The sequence below is a fragment of the Amblyomma maculatum genome, chromosome 5 (genome assembly GCF_055883805.1).
Source record: "Amblyomma maculatum isolate TAMU_Amacu chromosome 5, ASM5588380v1, whole genome shotgun sequence".
Lineage (NCBI taxonomy): Eukaryota > Metazoa > Arthropoda > Arachnida > Ixodida > Ixodidae > Amblyomma > Amblyomma maculatum.
Genome location: NC_139348.1, coordinates 89,451,713 through 89,478,348, shown reverse-complemented (window position 1 = coordinate 89,478,348; position 26,636 = coordinate 89,451,713). Strand labels below are relative to the sequence as shown.

At 45.7% G+C, this 26,636-nt stretch overlaps 1 protein-coding gene and 1 non-coding gene across 2 annotated transcripts; one reads left to right on the top strand and one right to left on the bottom strand.

The window, feature by feature from the left end:
• Positions 1 to 20,287: 20,287 nt before the first annotated feature.
• On the bottom strand, positions 20,288 to 20,360 carry TRNAS-CGA (transfer RNA serine (anticodon CGA)). Its single transcript has one exon. It is a non-coding gene; the product is annotated as a tRNA-Ser (tRNA).
• A 1,482-nt stretch (positions 20,361 to 21,842) lies between these two features.
• Positions 21,843 to 26,186, top strand: LOC146188662 (uncharacterized). The gene has a single exon (XM_084605100.1). It carries the CDS (start codon positions 21,864 to 21,866, stop codon positions 26,184 to 26,186), a length of 4,323 nt encoding a protein of 1,440 aa, XP_084461226.1. The 5' UTR covers positions 21,843 to 21,863.
• Positions 26,187 to 26,636: the final 450 nt, after the last annotated feature.

The following is a 26,636-nucleotide window of genomic DNA, read 5'->3' as shown; positions in this document are numbered from 1 at the left end:
TGCCCGTTGAACAATTTGGTGTTTGTTTATGTAACTCTCTCGTGTTTCATCTGTGTTGTAAAGCCTCTATGCTGTTGAATCCCTCTGTAGTTGCATGCTTAGCGTTTGTATTCTGTGAACCTCTCGTCTGTGCGTTGCAAGTGTTCTTGTGTATTCGTTTGTATCGTCTCTTGCTGTGTATAAAGCTTGTTTGTTTGTTACTCCTGACTCCGATCGTTACTCTGGTTTGAACCGGCGACAGCTGGGCACCAAACGACCATCCCCTTCTGTCACTACAAGTTAGTTGAATTCCGGCTGAGCTTGCCACGCAGGTCGAGGGCAGCTCCTTTCGGACCGGAACAGCTACGGGCTCACTCACTCTAAGGGTGTCTGGGAGTGTGCGCACCGTTAAGGGCGCATCGTTAATAATACCCCATAATTATTAACGGGTGACAACAGGCAAACGCAAAATCCGCCCGCATACTACTGGGTGTTCTGAGGTTTGTTTGATAGAAACCAAATTCCAACCCGGACGCTTTGAGCCATGTTTTGAGACATAGCCGCCGCATTCAAAGAGCGTTTCACGGGTTACGTACGACTGTATCGTTAATTCGCGAACATCCTAGTTCGTATATGCGGCAAAAATTGAATCATATCTTTGCATCCTCAGTTGTGTAACAGCCCATGCGAGTTCAAGGGGTCTTTTTTCATTTTTATTGCCATTGATTTCTGCTATAGTTGGTGTTGGAAATTGTTGTTTGAACATTGAGTACTATATTTTACAATTGTGTATCGTGGCAGCTGGAGCAAAAAAAAAATAGTTGTAGTTTAACTCTGGTTAAACCTAGTTAAATTGCGATAGCAATGCCAAGGCAGAATAGAAGACAAGGCATGAATTCAAGGCAGAATCGAAGACATAATAAAGAAGGAATGTGTCTTAAAAATTGACCGCTAAACTAGTTTAGCGGCAGAGTCGGCAGAGTCGGCAGAGTCGAATCTGCCGAATAATTTACACCCCTCCTCCTCGACAGTGAAGGAAGGATACTGGCCAGTTATTCTACGGCTGCGAAATATAACGCCTAGCATGTATAAGTGAAGGTACCCCTAAAGAAGAATCATCTGTAGTGGCATGAGTACTGAGAAGTCGATTTATGGTATCGTGTGAGAATTCTGTATATGCGACATCGGAGTATCGTACACCAGGCAATATTAGGGAACAAGGGAGCCTTGCAAAGGCATGTTTTTGGCTTAGCGAAAAAAAAAATTGTGCGTAATTGCGAAAAAGGGTTTTCACATAATTCTTACGTGGGCGCACACGCACCATTTTTCGAACTCCCTTTCACATTCTTGCTTGCTTCTCCTCCTTCAATGATTATCAAAATATGTCGGAGTATTTTCTGGGCGAAGTTTTCACGTCATGGGGGGGGGGGGGGGGGGGTGAACAAAAACATTTTGCTTGGGGCCCTATGTGTCGCAAATATGCCATCTTAAGGTAAACTTAGAGTTACCCAAGAATTGACGCAGGCGCACTGCCATACATGCATTTACTTTAGCAAAGAAAGCTTGCGTTAGATAGACAGAGATATTTTCTGGACGCGATATATAATTTTATGGTTTGGTTGCTTTGTAGGGTTTAACGTCCCAAAGCAACTCAGGCTATGAGAGACGCATATAATTTTATGTTGGGTGGTCGATCAGAATATACAGGGTGCCCCTGTTTAGTTCAGACTCTCTCTCTCTCTCTCTCTATGGAAGTGTTGCTCAAGGAACCACTCAAGCAAAGTGTGGGACTTCATGGAAATAAACAAAAAGCCACGGTTATTTATCATTGACTGTCAAGTGTAACACTTGTTACTAGTAGATGATAAAACGATGATAACAGCGTAACAGGGTAAGCCGCCCCTGTTTATGAAAGATGAAAAAGCACTAGCCCGCGATGATTGAAAGCGTGACCGGTGATTTCGGACATGAGTACTATAGGTAAAGTGATTAATCTAGTTAAGAGAAAGCTTGATAAATGGCGTGGCAAGCCCCATTACGACGCGAGGAAACCAACGGCAGTGTGCACTTCACTTTCCGAGGTCACGTAGAATGTTGTAAGATTATGAAGAAAACATTACCCAGCGGCACGATTTTGACTGCTTTATATTTATTCATTACATATATTCGATAGCGTCAGCGGAATGCAGAATTTTCCTATGTGACATGGGTTATTCATTGGCGAAGAAACAAATGTAAAGGTGAGCAAGTAAGGCGTTGATGACGCATTTCATAGGTTGTCGATTTTTGCGCAAATAAGCACGCGTTTAAGCCGACGTTTGGTAAAGCAAGAAATATTTTTGTCACTATAAATGCCCCAATCGGGATGCCCCAACACACCCTTAGGTCATGTGGGGATAACTACTGTGGTCGCTCCCGAGACGTCGTCAACTTGAGTGGCAAACTCGCTGGAAAAAATCCTTCAAGTCACAAATACGGCTGGTCCTTTGGTGCCTTGCTATTACCAGTCCGTAGTCATAAAATGGTTCGTGTTCACATTTAACAGAGAAAAAATAAATATTCATCACAGAGGCGATACAGGGAAGTTGCACTCTAATATTCGTCGGAACGCATGAACATTGAACGCCAAAGAAATGCAGCGAATGCCTAGTTTAAGAAAAGAAGCTGTAATACAAAAAGGCGCAAAAAAGCTGTAATACAAGAGGCACAAAGTCTAGTAAACACCAAATATTCATCGGCAGTCCAACTTTCTGATACTTGTGGAGGGACCATGTGGCCGCCCGTAAGACTACCGCCACTTCTTCGCGCATCGGAAGTGGCTTTAACAGTGTACGCCGGGGTCATGCCGAAGCTCCCATATAGATGCCAACTGCGGAGGTGACTGCTGAGCAACTCCACCTTTATTTATACGAGGCATCGCGTTTGTTCGTTATACCACTGCAAAGAAGGGCACGCTGACATTAATCAGGCGGGAAACAATTTTCTTCCAACCCGCCCCCTCACTTATTCGCTCACCGTTTCTGAGCGAAGATGAAAGGGCTGCCCTCAGTACTCGCGGCTACGAGCTCTCCTCTCGTGAGCCGATGAGTTTTCTCTAACGTTCCCGAAGTCTTTACGGCGTTCGTGGACGCGACTCCTTTGGGCCGCGCCGGATTTACCAATGTGCGCCAAATTCCTGACAATTATGAATGCGACTGATATGAGTAAGCTGGAGCCCGGCAACCGCGTCTGAATGAGGATAATCAGTGAAAACCTTTCAATTCATTGTATACTGTTAGGGTGCAAGCACGCATGGCAAGTAGTATTATTGATATTCAGGACATTAATTTCAGTGCTCTTAAAATCTAGAAAGAATGCTTCAGTCTCTAGAGCGGTCCTTGATTTCACAAGACAGGTATCTTTATAAAACTCATACCTTGGGGGATGGAAGAAACGGCGTGAGCTAAAATATTTCATAAATTCAGCGTAGATTACACGCTCTATAATTTAACACTGATCACTGTTTGTCAAAATGGGGCAAAAATCCAACGCTGGCTCTCAGCTACCTGTTTTTCTTTTTTTTTTTTTTTTTTTTGCTGGAATAGCTAACGATCTGGAATGGGTGTTGAGCAGTCTCTGAGAAAAAAAGAACGAAATATAAAGATTCTGCACTGATTAATTTGGCATCTATTGGAATATTTATTTATTCGCTTCCATATAGTTGATTATGATGATTTGATATTAGCTACGCATGGAAAGGTTTCTTCAAGAATAGCAGTAGCTTGCATGATAAAGGTTTGTAATTGTAAATATTAAAGAAGATGCGAGCGAGCTACTAAATATACCTTTCCCTGTTCATGCTCTCTATCAGCCTAGTGTAATCTGAAACTAATTGTATTATCAGGAGTGGGCCTGAGATTTTTTAGCTTGTCTCCCGTCATCGAGGGAGTGTCACGAAGGACGAACTATAATTAAACTAGTAGACTACACATTTAAGACTTGACCGAAGGGCCTCATATATCGGAGATTACTAGTGATGTAATTTACTGCGACAGAATCAGGATTTCGTCTTTGCGAACTGTAAGTAAATACGACTTACCAGCTATATATTTTATTGTAGTGTGTATATTACTGTGCGGTGCTCAGAAAGGATGGTAGTCCGAAAGCGAGTTTGTGCTGGAAATTCCCATTTTCGACATAATTTTCGAGACTGGTTTCTTTGCCTTGTCTGTGGCCGAAACGGAAAAACGTTTACACATGTTTTTCACCCATCTCAGATGCCTGGCAAATTATTTGCCTTATACCAATTAGTGTCAAAAGTAGCAATCAAAACAAAACACATCACCGAGCAAATGCAGTTTTTTTTTATATCGGCCTGTGTCCATGGCTACTTAAAGTAGCGAGTACTCTTCAACAGGAGACCGATCCGAGTACGGTGACCACAACAGACTACTTGTTATAATAGCGTCATCTGGTGGACATTATTTTTATTAGGTAATTAATTATCTGTAGATAATAAAAACGTAGCTTTTAGATACTTGTTGAGACATGTGTTGCCAAAACAGAAGTTTTAATTTGTCAAAAAAAAAAAAAGATCTTCGAAACAATTTTCCATTTACAGGCTTCAAAACAGAGTTACCGCCTGACGATTAGCTGCCACATACATGGTGTCCAAGCAACTTTAGCCAATAGTAAGAAATAAAACATTTGAGGTAGGCCAGAGAAACCACTTGTACACAACCGGCAGCCTTTTGATGCACCGCAGAGAAATTTGTTTTATATTAAAATTATCAAGTTAGTAATTGAGATAATTTTTCTACTTCACTATTTCGTTTAGACAATAAATGGGAATTGCAAAGTTGGAGAGCGGCTTCTGATTCCTATTTATTTTCTATAAAGAAAACCTCACGTGTCTCGTTTTTACAAGCTTCAAAGCTGAAATGATTCATTTGTTAACCCTTGGCTAAAGCTAGCTTGGACACATTGTATATCTCGCTTTGTACGCGTACAAAATTCCATCGGAGAGAATATTTTCTTCTTGGATTTTATTCTCCCAGGTGCGTCTTAATTTGGACGCAGAACCAGGTCAGACGTCAGGAAGCGGGTATTTCACTGTTCTCAAGTTTTGTAATATACAATAAAAAACCAAATTTAACGTAAATGGTGAGTAGGCCTAAAAATTTTGTCCTACTATTTCGAATATGATTTACAACTTCTCAATTCCCTTTATTTTGCTTAAGACAATAATTACACTAAATTTTTTTCAATATGTATTTTGCCTTTATTGTAATAAATTGAAGGCAATGAAAAAATAATTGTGAAAACGAAGCTTCACAACTTCTTTCAGCATTTATAGATTTTCTTCAGAAAGCGCAATAAAGAGTAACATGAACATACTTACTGAAATAGTTTAGCATAAGGAATGCCAATAAAACACCCAGGTGCACATAAGGACTTTAAGAAAAAATGATTAGGTTTTACCCTGTCCCCTAGTCGGTCGCACACCAATCTATTCTGTATACAAGGTACTGTTCGCGTCATTAAGCCTGCTGGAGTACCAGGTTTCGAAACCGACGCCGGCCGCTGCATTTCGATGGAGGCAAAACGGAGAGGCGTCCATGTGCTGTGCAATGTTTGGGTACGCTAAAGAACTCCGGGTCAAAATTTTCGGCGGCCTTCTTTATGGCATCTTCCATAGCCTGAGTCGCTTTGGGAAGTTAAACCCTACAAAACCAAAACCAAATCAAACATTTGATCTTCAACTTTAGAAATGACGAGACTTTTCCCAAAAAAGGGCGCCGATACTGTAGTGACAATGACACCAGCTGTTCTTGATCCACCGTAGCGAGGACCAAGGTGTGAACAACAGTTGCTGCTTCAGGGCTCTTGAACTATTATTAATGCTCAAGCAGTAAGTAAGTATGTGGGAAGTTTCGTGTCACCAGAACTGTCATCATAATTACGTTGGAACAAGACGGGTTATACGAAAAAGACTACTTCTATTAGATAGACGACAAAAATCTCTTTGGAGAAATAGTGTGGTGCATTTGGGTTAGTAATGTAAATAATCAGAACCGATTTGGTCAACCAAATGTCGAAATATTCGGGAGGGGTAATAGCGACGTCAAAATGTGGTCACGTGGCGCTCGACTTGCGGCGCCTAACTTTCGATGGCGGGAGATATGCTTCAAGTTGAACGAGCGGGAAAGGACGTGATTTGCGTGCACAAACTGGGGGAATGGTTAGAAAGTGTTGAAATGGAGGTACGCAACCAACTGCAGTCTGAAACTTTCCGAGGGCACTGCAGAATTTGCAGCGGAGAAATCCGAAAGCTTTAACGTTGCTGCTACACACGGTACATCATGCACTCTTGTTTAACACACGCAGTGTTCCGTTGAATGCGCCAAAGTTCCCCGGTCTTTTGTATTTGGTTTACAAGAAAAGAAAGGCGCCACTCGCGCTATCCCGCAATCATATCTCGAGGGCAACAGAGCAGCGCTCAGGTTTATTTCTACAGTAGGGATTCTGCAGTGTTGTCGGACAGTTCCGACACTGGCGAGCAATTTTCATCCCAGGCATCATTAGTGTACTTCCACGTCGTGCCAGATTTGTCCCCCTGGTGTTAAAATTGTGATGCCACCGTTGTTCACGCAGTGCTGCTGGTAGGATCAATACATTGTGCAGGATGGTTGGGAAGTACTTGTATAATTAATATCTCATATTCTAGTTAGATGAAGGCATGCTAGGAGACAACAAATTGACAATTTCCGAGATTAGCGTTGTCGTAGACATTGTTTTAGATGAATACGTGCAGAAACATGAAGTGCCGCTAATAGATATTGCGCAGCCCACGAGTTTGGATCACCCAATGCAGACTCATGACGCGGACGCCACACTTGTGAAGTCGATAATGAGCGACTAGACAGGAGCTAGGAATATTCGGGCCTTGATGCGCTCACTTGTATTCTCGAAAGCAACAACTATGGCGGCAACAACCCTGTTGCGAACGATGATGCGGCGTTCATGGCCTGATCCAAAGCTCTTTAGCTGTCGGAGGAACTCGATTTGGGCGCGTCGGTTAGAGCGGAGCGATGCAGCACACCGGAGGACTAAGGTAAACTTAGTAGTGGGCCTGCACACGAAGTGAGCTGGCGTAAGTGAGCCTTGTTCGGACGCGACTGGAAATGAGTCATGCGCTGTTAACCGCGATGCAGATGCGGTGCCGCGCTTAAACGACACCGGTGCCATACTCGCTTCAGTTACCGCCGGTATACAACAGTTGGCACCAAAAGAAAGACGAAAGCGAGCATTCAAGTGCAGCCGCGGAAAAGAGCGCAAAGGCAAGCGTATGAAACAATGCTGCCATCAAAAGGTGAGAAAATTCAAACGGTCACGAGAGGAAAAGAAGCGACGACGATCCTCACGGCACAAATGCGCCCGTGCTGAGAAAAAGCCGGACTGGTGCGCGAAACATAAGGAGAGGGACAGGTCGTGGAGCAAAGCGAGTAAGCCGTACTCGTCTGTTTCTTCGCGCAGAAACATGAGGAAAAGGTTGTTCAGAGGAATGGGCAGTCGAAGCTGAAGCGGAAGAGACGAGATTAAAAAGGCTACAGTGCAGCTTTTGAACGGTTTGATCGAAGGGAACTAAATGTAAACTCGTAGGCTTTCAGTTATGGTTTCGAGACAGCCGCCTTCGACGAGCGTTTAGTCGAAAAGTTCAGGCAGATTGGGGCAAAATTTAATGACCACCTTGCCTCCTCAGTTTTTGTTCATGGCCCAAGTGATTTCAAAGATGTAACGTTACCGTTGACCTTCAGCGTTATTTCCGGGTTATCATGCTTTTACGCCGACGTTGGAGCGACCGCATTGGCGTGAGAACGAGCGCTTCCGATTTTTAGGCCGAACCTCTCAGCCCGATTGGTTCTAAATATCTTTCTATGACATCGGTTACTCGCTGGAATGATTGTCCAATTTCACCTTCATTGCCCTGCACATCCACATAGTCAGGTGGCAACGGTGGCAAGCAATAGAGTTCTGGGATTACGAATTCAGGCTAACGGCAGGAATTCGGAAACAATACAGAGGCTAGACGCTAGCACCAGTCAAACTTGTAGACACCTGAAGCAGATCGCAAACAAACATGCGGGCCTGAAAGAAGATGACCTCCTTAGGCTAGTTCAGTTTTTCATAATCAGTAGGATAGCCTATGTGGCGCCGTATGTACGGCTTCACAAGGCGGAAAAGGAGAAACTTGACGTTCTTATTCGTAAAGGGATCAAAACGGCACTAGGTTTACCACCCAATACATCGCCAAACAAGATTTCGAGACTAGGGGTTTCCGATATCTTCGAAGAGCTCACTGAGGCTGCAACGACCTCACAATATCAGAGACTGTTGCGCAGTCGTACTGGTCGGAACATTTTTGGACAAACTGAGCTATGAGCCGCAAGCATGCTCCAGACGTACAGACAAGGTTCCTAGATGACAGGTTAGGGACCAATTAAAAATATCTGTGCTCCCCAAAACCATGCACCCCGTCTACAGTGAGAGCCCGAGGAGTGACATAGCAGCAGTGCTGCAAGCCCGTTTTGAGGGCAGACCGGACGTCTCATATACAGACGCCGCACAATGCGCGGACGGTATGGGACATGTTTCAGTAGGAACTAGAGAAAACGGAGTCTTGGTAGTTTGCTGCAGCACCCGAAGCTCGGCCGAAACGAAAGCGGAAGAGGTGGCCATTGCATTAGCTCTAACCCAAAAACAGATGAAAATTATTGCAACAGACTCCAAATCAGTGATTAGAAAGTTTGAGGCGGGCCGCATTTCGGCGATAGCAGCAAGCGTGTTGGCCAGTGGTCCACCACCGGCAGAGCAGGTCGCGCTCATTTGGACATCGGCGCACTAGGGGTTGATGCGCAATGAGAAAGTGCACGTAGTGGCCCGAGGATTAGCTGAATTCCGTTATTCCAGTGACGTCACAACCCCGTACCCCTTGCGCGATGAGGAGTCGCTACAGTTCGATGATGACCTTAACTTCCAAGATATCCTAAATCATTACAAATTAGGCAGATCAATATTTTCAAAAGCATGTAACCAACTCACCTAAAGCGAGGGGGTTGCGTGGCGTAAGGTATAAACTGGAGTACTCCGAACTCCCAGCTTTACAGCAAGTGGCACCCGGAAATTGTTAGCCCCAGATGAAAACATAGCGATGGCATAGTGGACAGATCCACATGATATGGAAGTGTTCTAGATTTGGAGAACCTGGCAGAACAGATGAGTCCTGGGAGGCACTACTTCTCAAACAGGACAAAAAAGGGCATCGTGAAGTCATCCGTCTCGCCCTGGCCGCTGCTTAAATGCAAGAGATCCAGATCGACGGTTGAGGGGGAGGACATGGCGGGGACAGAGCTACGCCTCGGATCCTCGCCAACCTTTTGACGGGTGCCAATAATTGTTATTTCACTCTCTCTTAAGGGTCTATTATCATTAATATACTGCTGAATATTAATTACGGTTGTGGTTAATGTAAGTGTTCTTGAACCTTCTATACTGAACCATACACTTGTCTCTTGTTGCAGCGGGATCAAAAAGGGATAAAGAACATATTTATTTTGCATTGACTATCCTTTTTTTGGTGTTTGACCGGCGACAAAGTGTGCTTGCTCATGTCGGGTGTTGCCTGTTGCCGCTCGGTTTTGGAAGCTGCAGAACGACCAATCGTGACCAGCGGCGAGGCGCAAGGGCATTGGAGCGACCCGAGAGAAGCTGGTTGAGACACTTTGGCGACACTTCTTTGAGCAGACGTCCCGGCCAGGCGAGTGGAACCTGAGGCACGTAGAGCTACCTGGCGCCTGGACACTGGACGTTTAGATGGGTGGTCCCGGCTAACGAGCGCGCCCGACATCCGAGCCACATGGAAGGAGCTCGTACTTCAATAAGGGAATTGAGCTAAAAAAAGACAGGGACGAGAAGAGGACATGGGCGGGCGTAATTCTCGTCCTCTCCTTCTCGTCCGTGTCTTTTTTAGCGCAATTCCCTTGTTTAAGTATGCACGACCGACTCGCCCAACAACGTGCTCTCCTAAAGAAGCAGCTAGTCTTCCCGGTACATTGTCTGATGGCGGGGGTGCAGTTGTGCCCGGGCGAGCCACCCTGTATCTGCTCAACCGAGCGCCGAGCTCCTCCTGCTGACACCCTCTTTGCCTGCTCGGGTGCTGATCCTCATGGAAGTGGCCCATTGCCAGGAAGCATCAGGCCGTCAACATGATCGGACACGTCTAGAATGCCAGACACGCGGTCGCCGGTTCCCTCACGGCGAGTCGCCTTCGCACCAAGGGAGATTTGAAGCGAGTGATTAGCGCGCTCGCTGGTTGTACCTTTCTGGCCGCCATCATGTGCCGCCTCCGGATTGGACAATTTGAGCGCTAACGTCTTTCATACGCTATATAAACGAGCGCACTGCCTCCGGAGACCGAGAGCTACACGAGCGTCCATCGGTGCCGTGCCGCTCGTAAGACGGGGACGCGTCGTAGTCTCCTCAACCGTTGCTGTGCGACTCCAGCTGTGTCTAGCTGTTAGTCATCAGCCCCCATGCCGGATTTTGCTGTAAATATGCCCTGTAAATAATGTATAAAGTCGCCTTGTGTTCATCTCTTCAACGCTGACTCGGTTTCATCGCTACCGCCAAGGGAGAGCTCTCGTTCACGAAAGGGGTGAGGTGAGCTACCGGCCATACTCCCTTCGGCACAACACCACACGTAAAATTCACCCTTATGGCATACAGCATTATAGATTTAGCGGTTTATAGACTCACATTTCGCACCTTATTCGAACCAGTGTTGATGAGAAGAGATTCGATGTCAGTGTTTTTGCAGGGTGCCGCTCAATGGATGTGCAGCCATAGAGGGTGGAAATGCGTTTTCTGTATGCTTATTGGAAGTTTTTTTCGACTCTGTAACAGCCCGCAGGTGTTAAACAGTATTGTAATTAAAAGGTTTGTTGAACTTCTCATCAATATTTCCCTCCATTACATTTGTGGTAGTAAATTGGAAGAGACGCCTGAATTGGCGATAAAATACGCATTTGTGCAAGCAATACAGCTGCGTCACATTCAGCGCTATCTGATAAAGCTATCGCAGGCTTGGAGGCAATTTTCTTGCTGTTGAACTCTCTATGCTATTCGCACCACCGCTCGAGTGTTTACTGTGGGCTGCGGGCTGTTGACTATGCACTTGAGTCTCAGCACTCCTTTTATCTGTGGATGGCCCAATGGTAATACGGTGTGGAACTCGTTCGTCAATATTATGGGGCCGGCGCCTTCGTAGAGCCTTAGAAGCTGAAATTCACAATCGCTTTTCTATCTTCCATACCATGGAATGCTAGTTTCCAAGGCAGCTTAAACGCATTTATCTCAGAAATTTACAAAACGTCACTAGGACTTACCTTTTCGTCAAAAAACTCCAGTGTATTCGAACTGCCCCCCCCCCCCCCCCCCCTCCAACTCATACCATCAACTGAACCAAAAGAATAGCTTTCTTAAACTCAAAATTGTAGTTATTGATGAATGCAGATCTAAGTATAGAAATGTTTAAGTCGGTGTCATCGTAAAGCCTTAGAAGCTGGAATTCACAATCGCTTTCAAACCTTCCATATCAATGAATGCTATTTTTCCAAGACCTAGAACAAACAGTATATATCACAGAAATTCATAAAACGTCATTAGGACTTACTGTTTCGTCAAAACAGTTCAGTGTATTCGCCGCCCCTCCCCCTCCCCCCCCCCCCCCCCCTCCACCTTATCTCGCCAACCAAAAATAATAAGTTTCTTAAAGTCGCAATTTATGTTCATGATGAATGGAGATCTAAACATAGGAATCGGCGCCTTAATAGAGCCTTCGAAGCTTGGAATTCACAATCGCTTTCACACCTTCCATACCAACGAAAGCTAGTTTTCGAAGACCTAGCTTATACGCATTTATCTCAGAAGTTTACAAAACACTATAGGACTTACTTTTTCGTCCAAACACTCCACTGTATTCACCCCCCGCCCACTCCACCTCATACGCTCCACCAAAGAGAATGCGTTTCTTAAAAATCACAATTTCTATTCATGATGGATAAAGATCTAATTATAGAAATGTTTGAATGTATTGTTTGACGTTACTTATGCTTCAATATAATTCGCATGTATCAATAGGTCTCTGCAAAAGGCGCGGAACTAAAGGCGCGGATCACTAAATTCACGCTACTTGCCCAAGCTGCTATCCTGTGCACATTTAAAAATTTTCTTTTCTGACTTCTAGCATTGCACACTCAGAGAACGATGTATAGTGCTGATGACATATATATGAGGCATCGAATCAGCATTTCATGACGTAGAAGGTGTCGGACTCTTTTCTTTTTGCGCCATTAGCAAATGTGAAAATATCATTCAATAATTATGGAATGCAGGAAAGCTAACGGAACTAACTTTCAACTGCTTATTTTTGAAATTCTAATTTGGAATGATACCTCGACAAAGAATTAAAGAAAAGAAGCCCATCTTTTCTGCTGACGGCCTTCAATTAGGAAATATGACATTAAATCTTAAACAAATAAATGAATGTAATTATGTAGTTCTAATTATTTGACATCTAGTCCTCATGGTTTGGGATATGCATGATGCTCGCCTAGCTTCGAGACCCACTTGCTTAGACAGGCAAGAAGTTTTAGTTCTTAAGATGCAAGTCTGCAAATGGTTAAATTTAATCCAGTAGTTAGTGCCTTTTTGTTAAGAAGAAATATGTTTCAATAGATATTCCTGTTGATCAGAACTATCCCTCTATAATACAGGCTTACTAGTGTCCAGACTTCATAAACGTCTGTATGAGGGCTCAAAAATAAAAACGACATTTAAAAAAAGGGGGTATCTTCTTGTTTTCTATCAGATTCTAAATACAAATTAAATATGGTTCCTTAATTTATATTCTAACTCAATCTATTCGCCCGCTGCTAAGAAGGATCAGTACGAGGCATTTTTTCCTCACAAGAAACGTTGCCCTGCGGCCTCAGAAGTAGGCTCGCAACCTCAATACCTTAGAAGACGCTGCACTGGCTTGTAAGCATCGGGTTCCATTTTGACATCCATGCTTCCTGAGAGTACTGAAGATATGAGCAGTGCAACCGAGAATTAGACTTTTTGTCGAAACCCCATTATGCGTAGCCTAAAGTCGCTTCTCTCTACGCAGAGAGCAGCTACTAGAAGTCTTCTGACGACACAATATCGTATTTAGTCTCTGCTTGTTTCGTATAGAGAATCGAAGCACAGTAACTTCTTCGCTTTGGGTGGGCGAGTGAACGGCGTCATGAAGGAAAGGGCAGTAAAAGATTAGAAGAGTTCATCTAGTGGAGTGTTTGCAATAAGTTTGATAACCCTCGATTTATTAGCAGCGTTTTACATGACGTGGTACATGGTCTTTTTTTGTGCTTTGGCTTTTAAGCGAAATCTCTGCCCTCCGAGCAGCAACTACCAGTATCAGCAAAGCCGCGAATGAACTTCTCAATCAGGAGGAGCGGCTACTTGCACACCTAATGAGTAGCTGAGTCTCTCCTGGCTGCGGTCGTTCCGCCGCTGCCTTGCTCTGTCCTTCGCCTCGCAGCTGCCGGTGCCCTCGCTTCTCTTGCCGCACCACGGCCCGATGGACAGACCACCTGACTGGCCGCATATAGAGGGCGGCAACTGGTATCGCTCTCCAGTTACTTGGTCGTTCTCAAAGGCGTCATGGAGGGCCCTCGACGCAAAGCAAGGACCTATGAATACAGATGCTACGCAGCGTTTGACCAACCGGTCAACACTGCTAGCCGTAAGAAACTTCGCGAAAACAGCATGCGTTTCAAACGTTTGTGGAACTCCTTCGGATTTGACCTTTCAGCAGCTACTAACGAATTTGAAGCTACGTGTTAAAAGAATTGAAAAAGTAGCAAGTTAGTTTTGAGAACATGAGACCATTCTCGCCTCACTTGCCGAGACCAGCAAGGCTTCAATATGCCTGAATAACCAAGATTCACCACATCTACCAAATAGCATCATGCTAAACAAAGGTTTCTCCCGTATGGTTAAGCATAGCGGCGTTAAATAGGGCTCAAAGTTTATATATTTGTTGCTTTAAAAGTGCTCAGATTGCTTTCTTTAGTCTTCCTACCCGTTTTCGCAAAAGCTATCGAGTAGTGATGTATTTTATAGAGGTAATTTCATCTGGCTTCTCAATATCGTGCATTCTCTGTCAGCGCCACCCTCAGTGAACAGTTAATTGAGTACTATGAAAACAAAGCGCAAGCCAGGCGAGCTTCTTTGCCATCGCTAATTGACACACAAGAGTCCTTGTTTGAGTTATCCGCAACAGGTGACGAGAGACAAACGTCCACGGATGCGACACTGCTGGTTCCTTCCCTATGTCACTGAGCACTCCTTTCTGATTATGTTCCCTCTAACAAAATATAAATAGCCTCTTCAAGCTGAAAACTGAATAGTGCTTTCGGTGCCTCGGAATCTAACACCGCTTTATTGTATCGCTGCCGAAGTCGGCTCCAAGGATCTCACCATTGCAAAAAGATAGGCGAGCTCATCAATACCGTTCCTTGATTCCGTTTTCACGGAAACGCAGGTGGCGGCTGAGCGGGGTGAGGCGGGTATTATTAACTCGGGCCGCAAATTTGGGAGCGCACCGGGAGGCTGATGAGTTTGGCTTGCGACTGACTGCCTGGTAAGTAACCAGGAAAACAGCGCGGAAAGGGCATGGTGCAAAACTGCCTCGCACCTTGGAGTACGTTTTTCGAGAATCCGAAGAAAATAGTTAGTTTAGCCTTAAAATGACAAACATACTTTTGCTCACTTTATACTTCCGCTGGAACATTCGCGTTACGAATTTGTAAATGTTCTCTGTTATAGCTTTTTTTTTGTAGCTCTGTATGAACAATCAAACTAAGGCAAAAATCATCTAACGCTCATACTTTTTAAGAGCTAAATTGTGGCATAGCACTCCGTCACTGCTTCTCTCTGTTATCGAACGACAGTCGCACTCAGTAGGAAAGTGCTGTGCAAGAATATTCATAGCTTACTAAGCGAATCAATTTTTTTCTTGGAAGAGGTTATTGTGTTGTTCCTATGACGCTGCCCGCAAGCGTGGTTTGTCTGCAGGAAGCTTTTCACCGACGTGTGTTAGGGTGCATTCAATATCTCGGAATACTAAGGCGCCATTCAATAGTCGTGAGTGCGTTGCGAAATGTAGCCCTACAGCCCACGTATTTCTGATGCGCTGGAGTATAATTAGCCGTGCTCGTTAGCCGCACGTATTGAAACAAATTTTCTATTGTGTGTTACAAATTTCTTCCCGCATTGCCACTTCCACAAACTATGCTCAGTGACTCTATTCAAACTCTAACGGCTGTCCTATACCTGTTTAGCTGAGTAGGAGGCGATCAATATGATATTGTCACATCGGAGGGAGTGTTTCGTATTACACCATGCGACAAGATTGCGAAAGCTCTCCGTGGTTGGCTTCTGGCGGGAACACAAACACGCGAGTTCTCAGATTACCTTGGCTTATTCTGGATAAACTCTGAGGCTCTGAGTTGGTCAATACAAGGCATATACGAAAACATGAAAAGGCTTTATACATAACATCGCTTACGGAGAGTCGGACCAGTGTTGAGCTCACCCCGCCCTTACGGTGACATATTACTAGCCTGTTTCACGAAAAACACTACAATAAAAAAGTGCACAGCATAGCCAAGCACTGAATGGCCGCAAAAGTATTTTTACGGATTTGTGTAAATTCACAGGTGTCATGGAGTAAAAAGCGCAAAGGTAGCAAAGTTCTTCTAGAAATGCGCAAGTTATTTCGCTTGCTCGATCTTCAAGATTTGCACTGTAGAGCTTGGAGCCCTCCAATTAGGAGGGCCAGCGTGAATCCGCTCTGCAAAGCTCAGGGTCCTTCCTTCTGAGAATGAACAAGTAAGCGTGCAGTGATGCTTTCCAGCGAGCATTTTTGTTTGTCCGCATATATTTAAGCTGAGTAGCAGGCCACTCTAAACGGCACGTCTAGGTTTTTCTGCGCCTAGAAAACGTCACTTCGATGCAAGGACTCTTGGGAAGAAATGACGCTCCGTAGAGAGCGACAACCTGCTGGCGAGTTCGCCCAAATAGTGAACGAATAATGAAACACGAGATGGAAGTCAATTCACCTGTGCTCCCATGTCCCTGAACAGGGCGAGGAGAACTGAAAAGTAAATGTATCTCAACATGATATTGTCTCTGTTAGCCTCACTACGTGACCGGGAAGTAGCTTTTGCAAGTGGGCATGGTGTGGCCTAGGAAATCAAATGGCACCGCACATGGGGGAAGTTCAGAATATTGCTGAAAAAAATAATTACGGATATGCCATCGCAGATGAATGGGAGATCCGGCGAATGCTCGAAAGAGGGACGAATTTTTTTATCACGCTTGTATTTTTTATCTGATCAACTCGAAATACAAAAGTACTGTATATCAAACGACTATTAATTGTCGAACATGATTTTAAACACTCCGCAAAAATAGCCCCTTTTACAATGGGCTGATACTGCTTCGAGATTGTTCCATCTCGCAAATAAATATATAAATGCAGATTAGAGTCAGCATCCTTCAAAGCATGTCCGTACATAAAGGCTGCGCTTTGTTTTTCTCCTTCCTTTTTTGAAAAACCTTTACAAAGTTCTAGCCGTCCGACGAAGGCTGTCAATGTGGACGTATGCTTAGAGGTAAATCTTTACTATCATACTAAGCCCCGTCACTCGTCGAAACCAACTTCTCCAGAAAAACTTTCTACCTGCAATGCTCACTTGGTACGAATGCAATGCTTTGCCAAGGAATGGCACAGGTCATTTGTGTCAGAATATCTGGTCCGTGTGCTAAGCGCAGGAGGCACGTAAAAAGAAAATCTGAAGTGAAACCAACCATGAAGAATCCTGACACTCAACCGAGTACGAATGGCCACAGTTAGAACTGTTCGACAGATTTCAAGACGTTTCGAACACACTAAGCTGCTTATATGGTGGTCGAAAACTCGATCCTTTCAAATCCTCAGAAAAGTGGTGCGTTGGCGTCTGTCCTCTAACCTTAAAGCCGACTTTGAAACGGGCACACTGGATGCACTCTCAGCCTGGTCTTCTGCGGCCTGCTGCCAAAACATGCGGTCATAAGTGCAACGGGGTCGATGTGGACCAAGGTTATTTGAGGCGGTTCCCCTGTCAGGCTTACCACTTTTGCGCAGATCAGCGCAAGCGTCAAAGATGGTGCCACGCTCATTACGGATGGTTGACGTTGCATCGTTGCGTCGCACGGCTTGGAAGCTTCTCCTGGTAGCTCGCATAGTTTCTTGTAGGATCTGTCTGCATTTTACATTTTCGGATTTAGTGTAAACATGACACAAACTACGATTCCTCAAAATTCTCGGCTTAGCCCCGTCCAATTCACCGCCGCTTCCAGCATTTCATAACGGCTCCCCTTCGCCCGACAGAAATATGAAATCTTGGGAGGTATGCAAAACGCCTAACCGCCCTTCCTCTTAAATATGGAACGATGAACTGTACTGAATTTAAAAAGCTGCAATTAAATCCACTACATTTTCATTTTAGAACATTGATGTTTACCTGAACGGGAATAAAGGTGTAACAAGAAAACATTCAGTTAGGAGATGTTTCTTCTTGGTATGTACCATGAGCTTCATTCAGGAATAATACAGAAATGCATTGTGAGGGTGCGTGCATAATCGTGCTCTTGAAATGAACAACATGGTGGACGACGCCTAAAAGCTGTGCGATTGTAATGGGTAGCCTCCCATGAACTGATAATCTTTTTAAACGAGTTGTTTGCTGATTTTTTACCCTCCAGGTTTTAGCATTCTGACTTTAAGAAAGCCTGAAGAAAAATGGACACCGGCCTTTTTCGATACCGCAATGGATTCTACTCAGTAATGCAGCCCTCTTGCGGAAAACAGTGCTTTTGTAGATACTAAAACCGAATCAGTTGTCATCAACATCACCGCGTTTCGCAAGAAAAATGCTCCGGCCACGAACATGAAAGTGTTCAACCACTGTTCCTCTATGACGAGATGCATCAAAAGCTCTGATGTGAGGCGGTCTCCACTGGCATCTGGATCAACATTGACACGCTCTATTTATATGCCATCTATTGTCTCTACTGGGTTTCTACGAAGTGCAGATGGATCATCTGGTGACTAAATTTCTTTCCCTAGCCTAACTTTGTAATACACAATAATTTTCCTTCAAAGAAACTAGTACTGCCCCTTGTCTCCTCAAATATAGCTTCTTTCGTGATCTACCTTCCCTATTCTCTATGAGGTCTGCAGTCTCCTCTTTTGTTCATTGAATCAATCAGTGTGCACACTCTCCATTATCAATTAGTTGTCGCAGAAATTGTATTTCTCTCTTTCACTTTTACGGGATTTGCCCACTTTTATATTACACTTCAACTTTTTTTTTTATACTTTCAAGCCGGTTTAAGAGCAAACTATTTCTCTAGAAATATTTCAATAGCTTAGCCGCTGATATTGCATTGTTTCGTTTACAACAGTTTTTATAAAGTGGAAAGGAAAAAGTCAGTAATTTTTAAGAATAAGAAATTGGAGACGGAAAAAAAAATTCTGCTAAAAGCTGTGTGCATAAAAAAAACCTTACTGTCGAAAGGTTTCAACTTGTGCAAATAATTTAACTGATTTGAAAATTAATTGTTACTCTTCCTAGTCCTGTAGTTATTACCATTGCTAATTCAAATGAGTGCCATTTAATTTTTGAAGCATTAAAAAAACTTTTTTGCAAATGCCGCACTGATGAAAGACCCAGATACAGTCTTCTGCTCAGGCTTTAAACTGAGTTCATCACGCATGGAAGGGGTGCGGTAGAAATAGCACTTCCCGCCTTTGTGAGTTGCAGTGATTACGGTCCCGAATGGAAGCCATTGTGAGACGTGATGAACGCAATTTTCCGTCGGTAGTTACTGCCAAGAAAAGAACAGCTATTTTAACAGCGCGGTCATTATTTCAATTCTGAGAGCGACGTAGAGAATGAAAATGCCTGACACGGCACAACAGAGCAGGCAGTTCGAATCTCGCACCATATTCACCTTCAAAAGGGCAGCAGCGATTCTGCGGTATCCTCCGGGTTACGTCTGTGTCTCTTGTTCACAGGCTCGATTTCGAGTTATTGCCCTTTCGCCAGCTCCAACCTCCTTACAGGTGTAACGAACGAAGTGTGATAATTAAATGTAATTAGTCCTCTTTAGGTAATCAGGTATGCGATTAGAGGCTTTTGAGAGGAAAACACAGCCGCCGCACTCTAAGGTTTGTTCAAGAAACATATTTCGATATATCTATGCTTCGAATGATGCCGACGTACCAGAAAGAAACTACAGAACCTTGTCAAGAAAACAAAACTACAAAATATCTGTTGTTTTGTCGTATGTGTGATTTCTCTGTAATTCTCAAGTATATTTTCAAGCACTCTCGTCGTTCTGTGGCACGTTTCTGTAGCTCACTGCCCTGTAGTACCTTTGCAGTGTAGCTATATATATATATATTGCTACGGGGTAGTGACAAGGCCGATGACACAAATGAAAAGTCGATGATTGCACTGCAGAACATCTTTATTGGGCTGACGCGCCCGCAAAAGAACTGAGCAACACGGCGGCGGCTATAGCAACAAACGTGCTCGTCGGTAGTCGAACTGAGAAGCCCGTCGCACTAGTCAACGCTCAATTTAAAGGCTGCTCAGAACAATCTAGATAAAGTCGCAAACTTCCACTAGCACAACCTGGAACATTGCAGAAACATACGGGAGTGATCACAATCTTCAAGACAGATCTCGGCGCATCGTTCGCGACTAAGAAAATGATAACGCGTCGTATCGCGACAAATAAACACACGCGGGATACAGAATTGATAAGTGCGCCAGAACCACAAATATAAAGCCGCATGCCATCGGCTGTCGAACAGGAACACTTAAAGATTTAAACAGTTTCGGCAATATATATATATATATATATATATATATATATATATATATATATATATATATATATATATATATATATATATAAGCAGATCAATTAGGGGAAACGAGGCTGCTCGTTATAATACATGAAGGAAGGAAGCCAAAAGTCGGCGAGGCCAAGGAAAGCGTTGGGGATGGTACTTTATGTATTTTTTTAATGTTTACTTCGATAATCACAGAAATTAGTAATGTAATCTGTTTAGGGGAATATAATTAAACACAAAGTAGAAGAAAAAACAACGTGCCGATGGTGGGAATCGAACCCACGACCTCCGAATATCGCGTCCGGTGCTCTTCCAACTGAGCTACATCGGCCGCTGTCCCCCCCTGCTACTTGCTTGGAGAGAGAGAGAGAGATATTTTAATGGCAACAGGAGATGTCTGCCTGGTGGTAAGCCTAGCATGCTACTCCTGATGAGGGTTGAGGGATGAGGGTGACAGATTGTGGGAGGGGAAGGGGAAATAAATGAGAAAAAAAAAGAGAATCGGTGTCGCACACTTTCACACGCACATAAGCACACACAGATGAGTTTTAAAGGGTATTGATCAACCCTGTGTCCTTAAGAAAAGTTAACTTTCACACGCACATAATCACACACAGATGAGTTTTAAAGGGTATTAATCAACCCTGTGTCCTTCAGAAAAGTTAGTAAGGCTGTCACAAAATGGCCGCATTTATATTTCATAATATGGCAATTAACCATATGTAGTATTCTAAAGAGTTTATTGACATATGTCAGTGTATTCTGTTTGCCTCTGCCTTGTCGGTAGTAATGTCAAGAGCACGCGTACGTGCACGTTCTCGTCGCGGGGTAGTTTCCGCGCAGTTAGAGAAACCCCCTCGCAGTGCGCGAGCGGGGACGTCCTCCCAGCTTGTTTTACAATGTCACCCCTAGCAGGGCCGAAGTTGTTGGCGTACGTGCATCCTTTTTTTGGTTGTTTTGTTTGTGCCTTACGTTTTTTCATCCGCAACATGGCGGCCATGCAGTGTGGAAGTTGCGGGGCCTACGTGCCCCTTCCTGCGTGTGCACTTGTGCGTGTTTGTTCTACGGACCCTGACTTGGGGAGGGAACTGTTGTGTGGGCGTGTCTTACACATTGTCAACCGAAGGCTAGAAAAGAAGCCGACTCGGACCCAACGGCAGTGCGCCTCTCGTCTCCAAGCACTCCGGGCTCCCCGAACCGCCGCCGCATCGCACCACGAAGACTTCGCCCCAGGGCTCCGGAAGGACCATCGCCTTCGAGAGCTCCCCATCTGCGCCGTCTTTGTGAGTGGAGTGCCGCCGCGCTCGTCGGACAATATGCCCGTTTCCTAGTTTCTTCTGAACTTTTTCTACACTCGTCTTATCTTGTTTTAAACGTCTGTGTTCAATTTACATGTATCTTGATAGTGAGAATTTTGACTGATGTATTTGTAATTGCTAGTTTTTTTCATGTATGCTACCTTAAATGTGATGTTTTAAATGCCTGTAAATGCTTGCGTCGTATCATCCTGTGTATAATACTGAGAATATATAGTTGTTTTTTCCATCATTGACTTCGTGGCTCTGTTCTCATTCACAACGCTGAACCTAACCGGCTAACGCTGGGTGTCAAAGTTCCAACTACCTTTGCCTCGGTTCGGGAAGGTGTCTCGCACCCCTTCCGGAGCCGTGACAAATTCTGGCGTCCGCGACAGGTACTTTGACGTAACAAGTAAGCGTTGTGGAAGGAGACCGAGCCTCGAATCATGAAGTGATCTCGAAGGGTGACATTTGAGAAGTGTGCATTGCTGATAGATAGTTTTCGGTTTTTTTGGTAGTTTTTATGCACTTGTGACATGGATCTAGAGAAATTAGTATCCATAGGTGGACAGTTAGGTCTCTCAGGAGTGGAACTGAGAAAATGGATAGAGGATGAGCAAGCTAGGCAGAGGGAGGAAAGGTCTCTCGCTAGACAAACCGCGGAACAGGAACGCGCGGCAGCAAAAGAGGCTGGTGAACTCGAAGCCAGGCTTCTTCAGCTAAGATTAGAGCTTCGCCAGGCGGGAGATGATTCCGTAGTAAGGGCTGATGGTCGCGACGTAGTAGCGGAACCCAGTTTCCGCCTTAACCCCAGCAGGTTGCTTGTTTCATTTGACGAGAAGAAGGACGACCTAGATGCTTACATCAGGCGGTTTGAGGGCATAGCCCGTAGCCAGAAGTGGCCTGAAGATCAATGGGCGACGGAATTAAGCACATGCCTAAGCGGTGAGGCGTTGAACGTTTTCGGGCGACTCACGCCGGAAGACGCCTCCGATTATAAGAAGGTGAAGGCGGCGCTCTTAAAGCGTTTCAGATTTACGGTCGAGGGCTTCCGTGAGAAATTCCGGGGTGGCAAACCAGCCGACGGCGAGACAGCCGCACAATATGCAGCGCGTCTAAGCCATTACTTAGACCGCTGGGTGGAGCTGTCCGAAATCCCCCTAGAGTACAAGTCGCTGCGTGAGCTGTTTATTAAGGAGCAATTTCTGAGCAGTTGTCACGCCAGCATGTCGTTGTACTTAAAAGAACGGAACGCAGAGAAATTGCAAGACATGATCAACCTCGCTGATCAATTCCTGGACGCGCAAGGCGGTGTCAATTTAGCGAGGGGAAGGAAAGAAAGCCGAGAGGAAGCGAACAAAGCAGGAGGCGCCGAAAAGAAGGCCGTCGAGAGGGGAGCGTTGAGATGTTATCTGTGCTGCCGGGCGGGACACAATGCCGCGCACTGCCGGAGCAGCGACTCCGCCAACCATGTCCCCCACTGCTTCAAATGTGGCCGAAGAGGGCATAGAGCGAATGTGTGTCGGCAAGGGGCGCCTGACAAAACCCAGGCAGCCTGTTTGTATTCCCCTCCGAGGGAAGTAGAAGAAAACATTTGCGAGGGATACGTTCAACTGAAGAATGGTAGCCGTATTCCCGTTGTCAGCGCGGTGCGAACGGCGCGGCGGAAGTTTTTAGTAGAAGGGCTGCCCGTGGTTGCGGGAAGTTTGGACGGGAAAACAATCACTGTGTTGCGTGACACCGGTTGCAACACCGTGATTATCCGGAGAGATTTGGTAGCGGAGGACCAGCTAACGGGGACGAGTAATCCCGTATACCTCGTCGAAGGAACAGTGAAGATGCTCCCCGAAGCGCAGGTGCAGGTCCAGACCCCTTATTACAGCGGAAATCTTGTAGCACTGTGCATGCAGGATCCAATATATGACCTGATCCTGGGTAATATAGAGGGTGCCAGGGCTCCTGATGATCCCGTTGAAATAGTCGAAAATACTACTATTGAAACGGATCTGGTCGTTGAAACCACCGCTGCCGTAGTGACTCGTGCTCAGGCCGCAAAGAGGCCTCAGAAGTTCCAGAAACTTTGCACTCCGGACGCGGAAAGGCAATTAGGGGATGGAGAAAGCTATGCGGCCGATCAAGAGAAGGATCAATCATTGCGCTCATGCTTCACACAAATTGGCAAGAATTTAAAGTGTCGAGATGGGGAGAGCGGCATCTTGTTCAAGAAGGAAGGCGGCCTTTTGTACCGATGCTACACAGAGAAGGACGGACGGCAGGTGCGACAGCTAGTCGTTCCCGAACGACACCGAGAAACGGTACTGAAGATGGCGCATGACAGCGTAATGGCAGGACATCTGGGTGCTCAGAAAACAAAAGAGCGGATTTTAGAGGAGTTTTTCTGGCCTGGCATCACGGCGGATGTTAAGAGATTTGTGGCATCATGCGATATCTGTCAGCGTACCACGCCGAAGGGGAGAGTGCCACGCGTGCCCCTTGGGAAGGCACCAGTCATTGACACCCCCTTCAAACGGGTGGCCATTGATATCGTCGGGCCAATCTACCCCCCGTCTAAACAGGGCAACAGGTACATCTTGACACTGATTGACTATGCCACACGTTACCCGGATGCAGTAGCCTTGCCAAGCATAGAATCTGAGCGTGTTGCCGAAGCTCTGGTGGCGATGTTTTCGCGATTCGGTGTCCCTCACGAGGTACTCAGCGATCGTGGCACAAACTTCACCTCAGAATTGATGAAGGAAGTGGCACGATTGCTCTCCATTCGTCAGCTGCACACCACTCCATACCATCCCATGGCTAACGGGCTGGTGGAGAAATTCAACGGCGCGTTGAAGCTAATGCTGAAGCGAATGTGCGCTGAGAAGCCGAAAGACTGGGATCGGTACCTAGCCCCTCTTCTTTTTGCCTATCGGGAGGTTCCCCAATCCAGCCTCGGTTTTTCGCCGTTTGAGCTCCTGTACGGTCGACACGTGCGTGGACCATTGGCCATCCTAAAGGAGGTGTGGACGAACGAGAGCTTAGATGAAGAGGCAAAGACCACTTACGAGCACGTACTCGATCTCAGAAACAGATTGGAAGAAACATGTCGTTTGGCGCATGAAGAACTTGAAAAGGCAGGAACCCGTTACAGGAAGTTCTATGACCGCAAGGCGAAGGACCGAAACTTCGAACCTGGTCACAAGGTGTTAGTTCTGCTGCCAACTGATAGCAACAAGCTGTTGCTGCAATGGAAGGGCCCATTCGAGGTCACCGCCAGGAAAGGGGACGCCGATTACGTCATCGACACGGCAAGCGGGTCAAAGATTTTTCACGCAAACATGCTGAAAAGATACGAAGAGAGGGGAGACGCACCCACCAACAGACAGTGCCTGGTGATCAGCAGCATGACTGAAACTGAGGAGGACAGTAAGCTGCCTGTTCCAGAGTTTGAAAAAACGGAGGGAGTAGCAGATGTGAAGCTATCGCCGCACCTCGATGCCGCGAAGAAACAGCTCCTTTTATCCACGATGGAGAGGCACGCAGCTATTTTTTCCAATGTCCCTGGCAAAACAGAATGGATGGAATGCAGTCTACCGCTCACGACAACCGCACCCGTTCACGTTAAACAGTATCCTCTACCTTTCGCAACACGGCAAGGTATCGAGAGCGAAGTGCAAGAAATGGAGAAGCTGGGAATTGTTGAAAAGTCAGTCTCCCCATATAACTCTCCCGTACTTCTGGTGAAAAAGCCGGATGGAAGTAATCGCCTCTGTATCGACTTTCGGAGGCTGAATGATGTTCTGATCGGAGACTCGGAGCCCATGCCCAGAGCCGATGCTGTTTTTGCCACAGCGGGAGACAAGAGATATTTTTCAAAGGTGGACTTCGTGAAGGGATATTGGCAAATCCAGCTGTCTCACGACGACAAGGCTAAAACGGCTTTTTCCACTACGTCCGGACTCTACCAGTTCCGCTTCATGCCGTTCGGCATCAAGACAGCGCCCGCAGTTTTCGCCAAACTGATGCGCAAGGTGGTAGGCGGCATTCACGGAGTAGAGCACTACTACGACGACGTACTCGTCGCCAGCGCAACCTGGGAGGAACACGTTGCTACACTGCAACAGCTATTTGCAAGAATCGAAGCGGCCGGGCTTACAGTGCGACCCAGCAAGTGTGAACTCGGGATGACGGAAATTGATTTCCTCGGTCACCGAATCGGAGCAGGCAAGCTGGCACCCCTGGGAAAAACTCTGGATAAAATACAAGCGGCCGAGCCACCAAGGACCAAGCGCCAGGTGCGAGCTTTCTTGGGATTGACCGGCTATTACAGAGAGTTTATACCCAACTATGCGGAGATAAGCGCACCCCTCACCCAGCTGACCCGGAAGGGCGGAAGTAATGCAGTGAAGTGGGACCCCATACATGAGGAAGCCTTCCGCAAGCTCAAGCATTGTGTATCCAATCCCCCTATTTTGCGGCTGCCGAACTTCAACGAGTCCTTCGTTCTGCGCACCGACGCTTCCGACACTAGCTTGGGTGCTGTGCTCCTGCAGCCATACGAGGGAACGCTGCACCCTGTCGCGTATGCGAGCCGAAAGTTGCTCGCTAGGGAGGTCGCCTACAGCACGATTGAACGAGAGTGTCTCGCTTTGGTCTGGGGCGTCCAAAAGTTCTCGACTTATCTATATGGTGTCGAATTTCTTGTTCAGACCGATCATCAGCCGCTAGCATATTTACAGAAGAGTAGGCAACTGAACAGCCGAGTTCTGCGCTGGAGCTTGCTCCTCCAGGAGTATAGTTTCCGCGTGCAACACATTAAGGGTAGTCAGAACGTCGGGGCGGACTACCTTAGCCGATTGTAGTGTTCATAGGATTTTGCATGCATTATGGATTAATGGTTATGTTCCTCTATGTTACCTGAACTTCATTCTTGTTATGTGTTTCTTATTGTATAGTGCGTGTCCATGAGTTGTATCGGCCTGCGTGCCATGTTTTGTTTGTTTTTAGAATATTATTCCATAATATTCTGAAAGTGGGGGGCCGTGTCACAAAAATGGCCGCATTTATATTTCATAATATGGCAATTAACCATATGTAGTATTCTAAAGAGTTTATTGACATATGTCAGTGTATTATGTTTGCCTCTGCCTTGTCGGTAGTAATGTCAAGAGCACGCGTACGTGCACGTTCTCGTCGCGGGGTAGTTTCCGCGCAGTTAGAGAAACCCCCTCGCAGTGCGCGAGCGGGGACGTCCTCCCAGCTTGTTTTACAATGTCACCCCTAGCAGGGCCGAAGTTGTTGGCGTACGTGCA

Coding starts and splice junctions, on each gene's coding strand:
- LOC146188662 (XM_084605100.1), top strand. CDS start 21,864: ATGGATCTAGAGAAATTAGTATCCATAGGTGGACAGTTAGGTCTCTCA.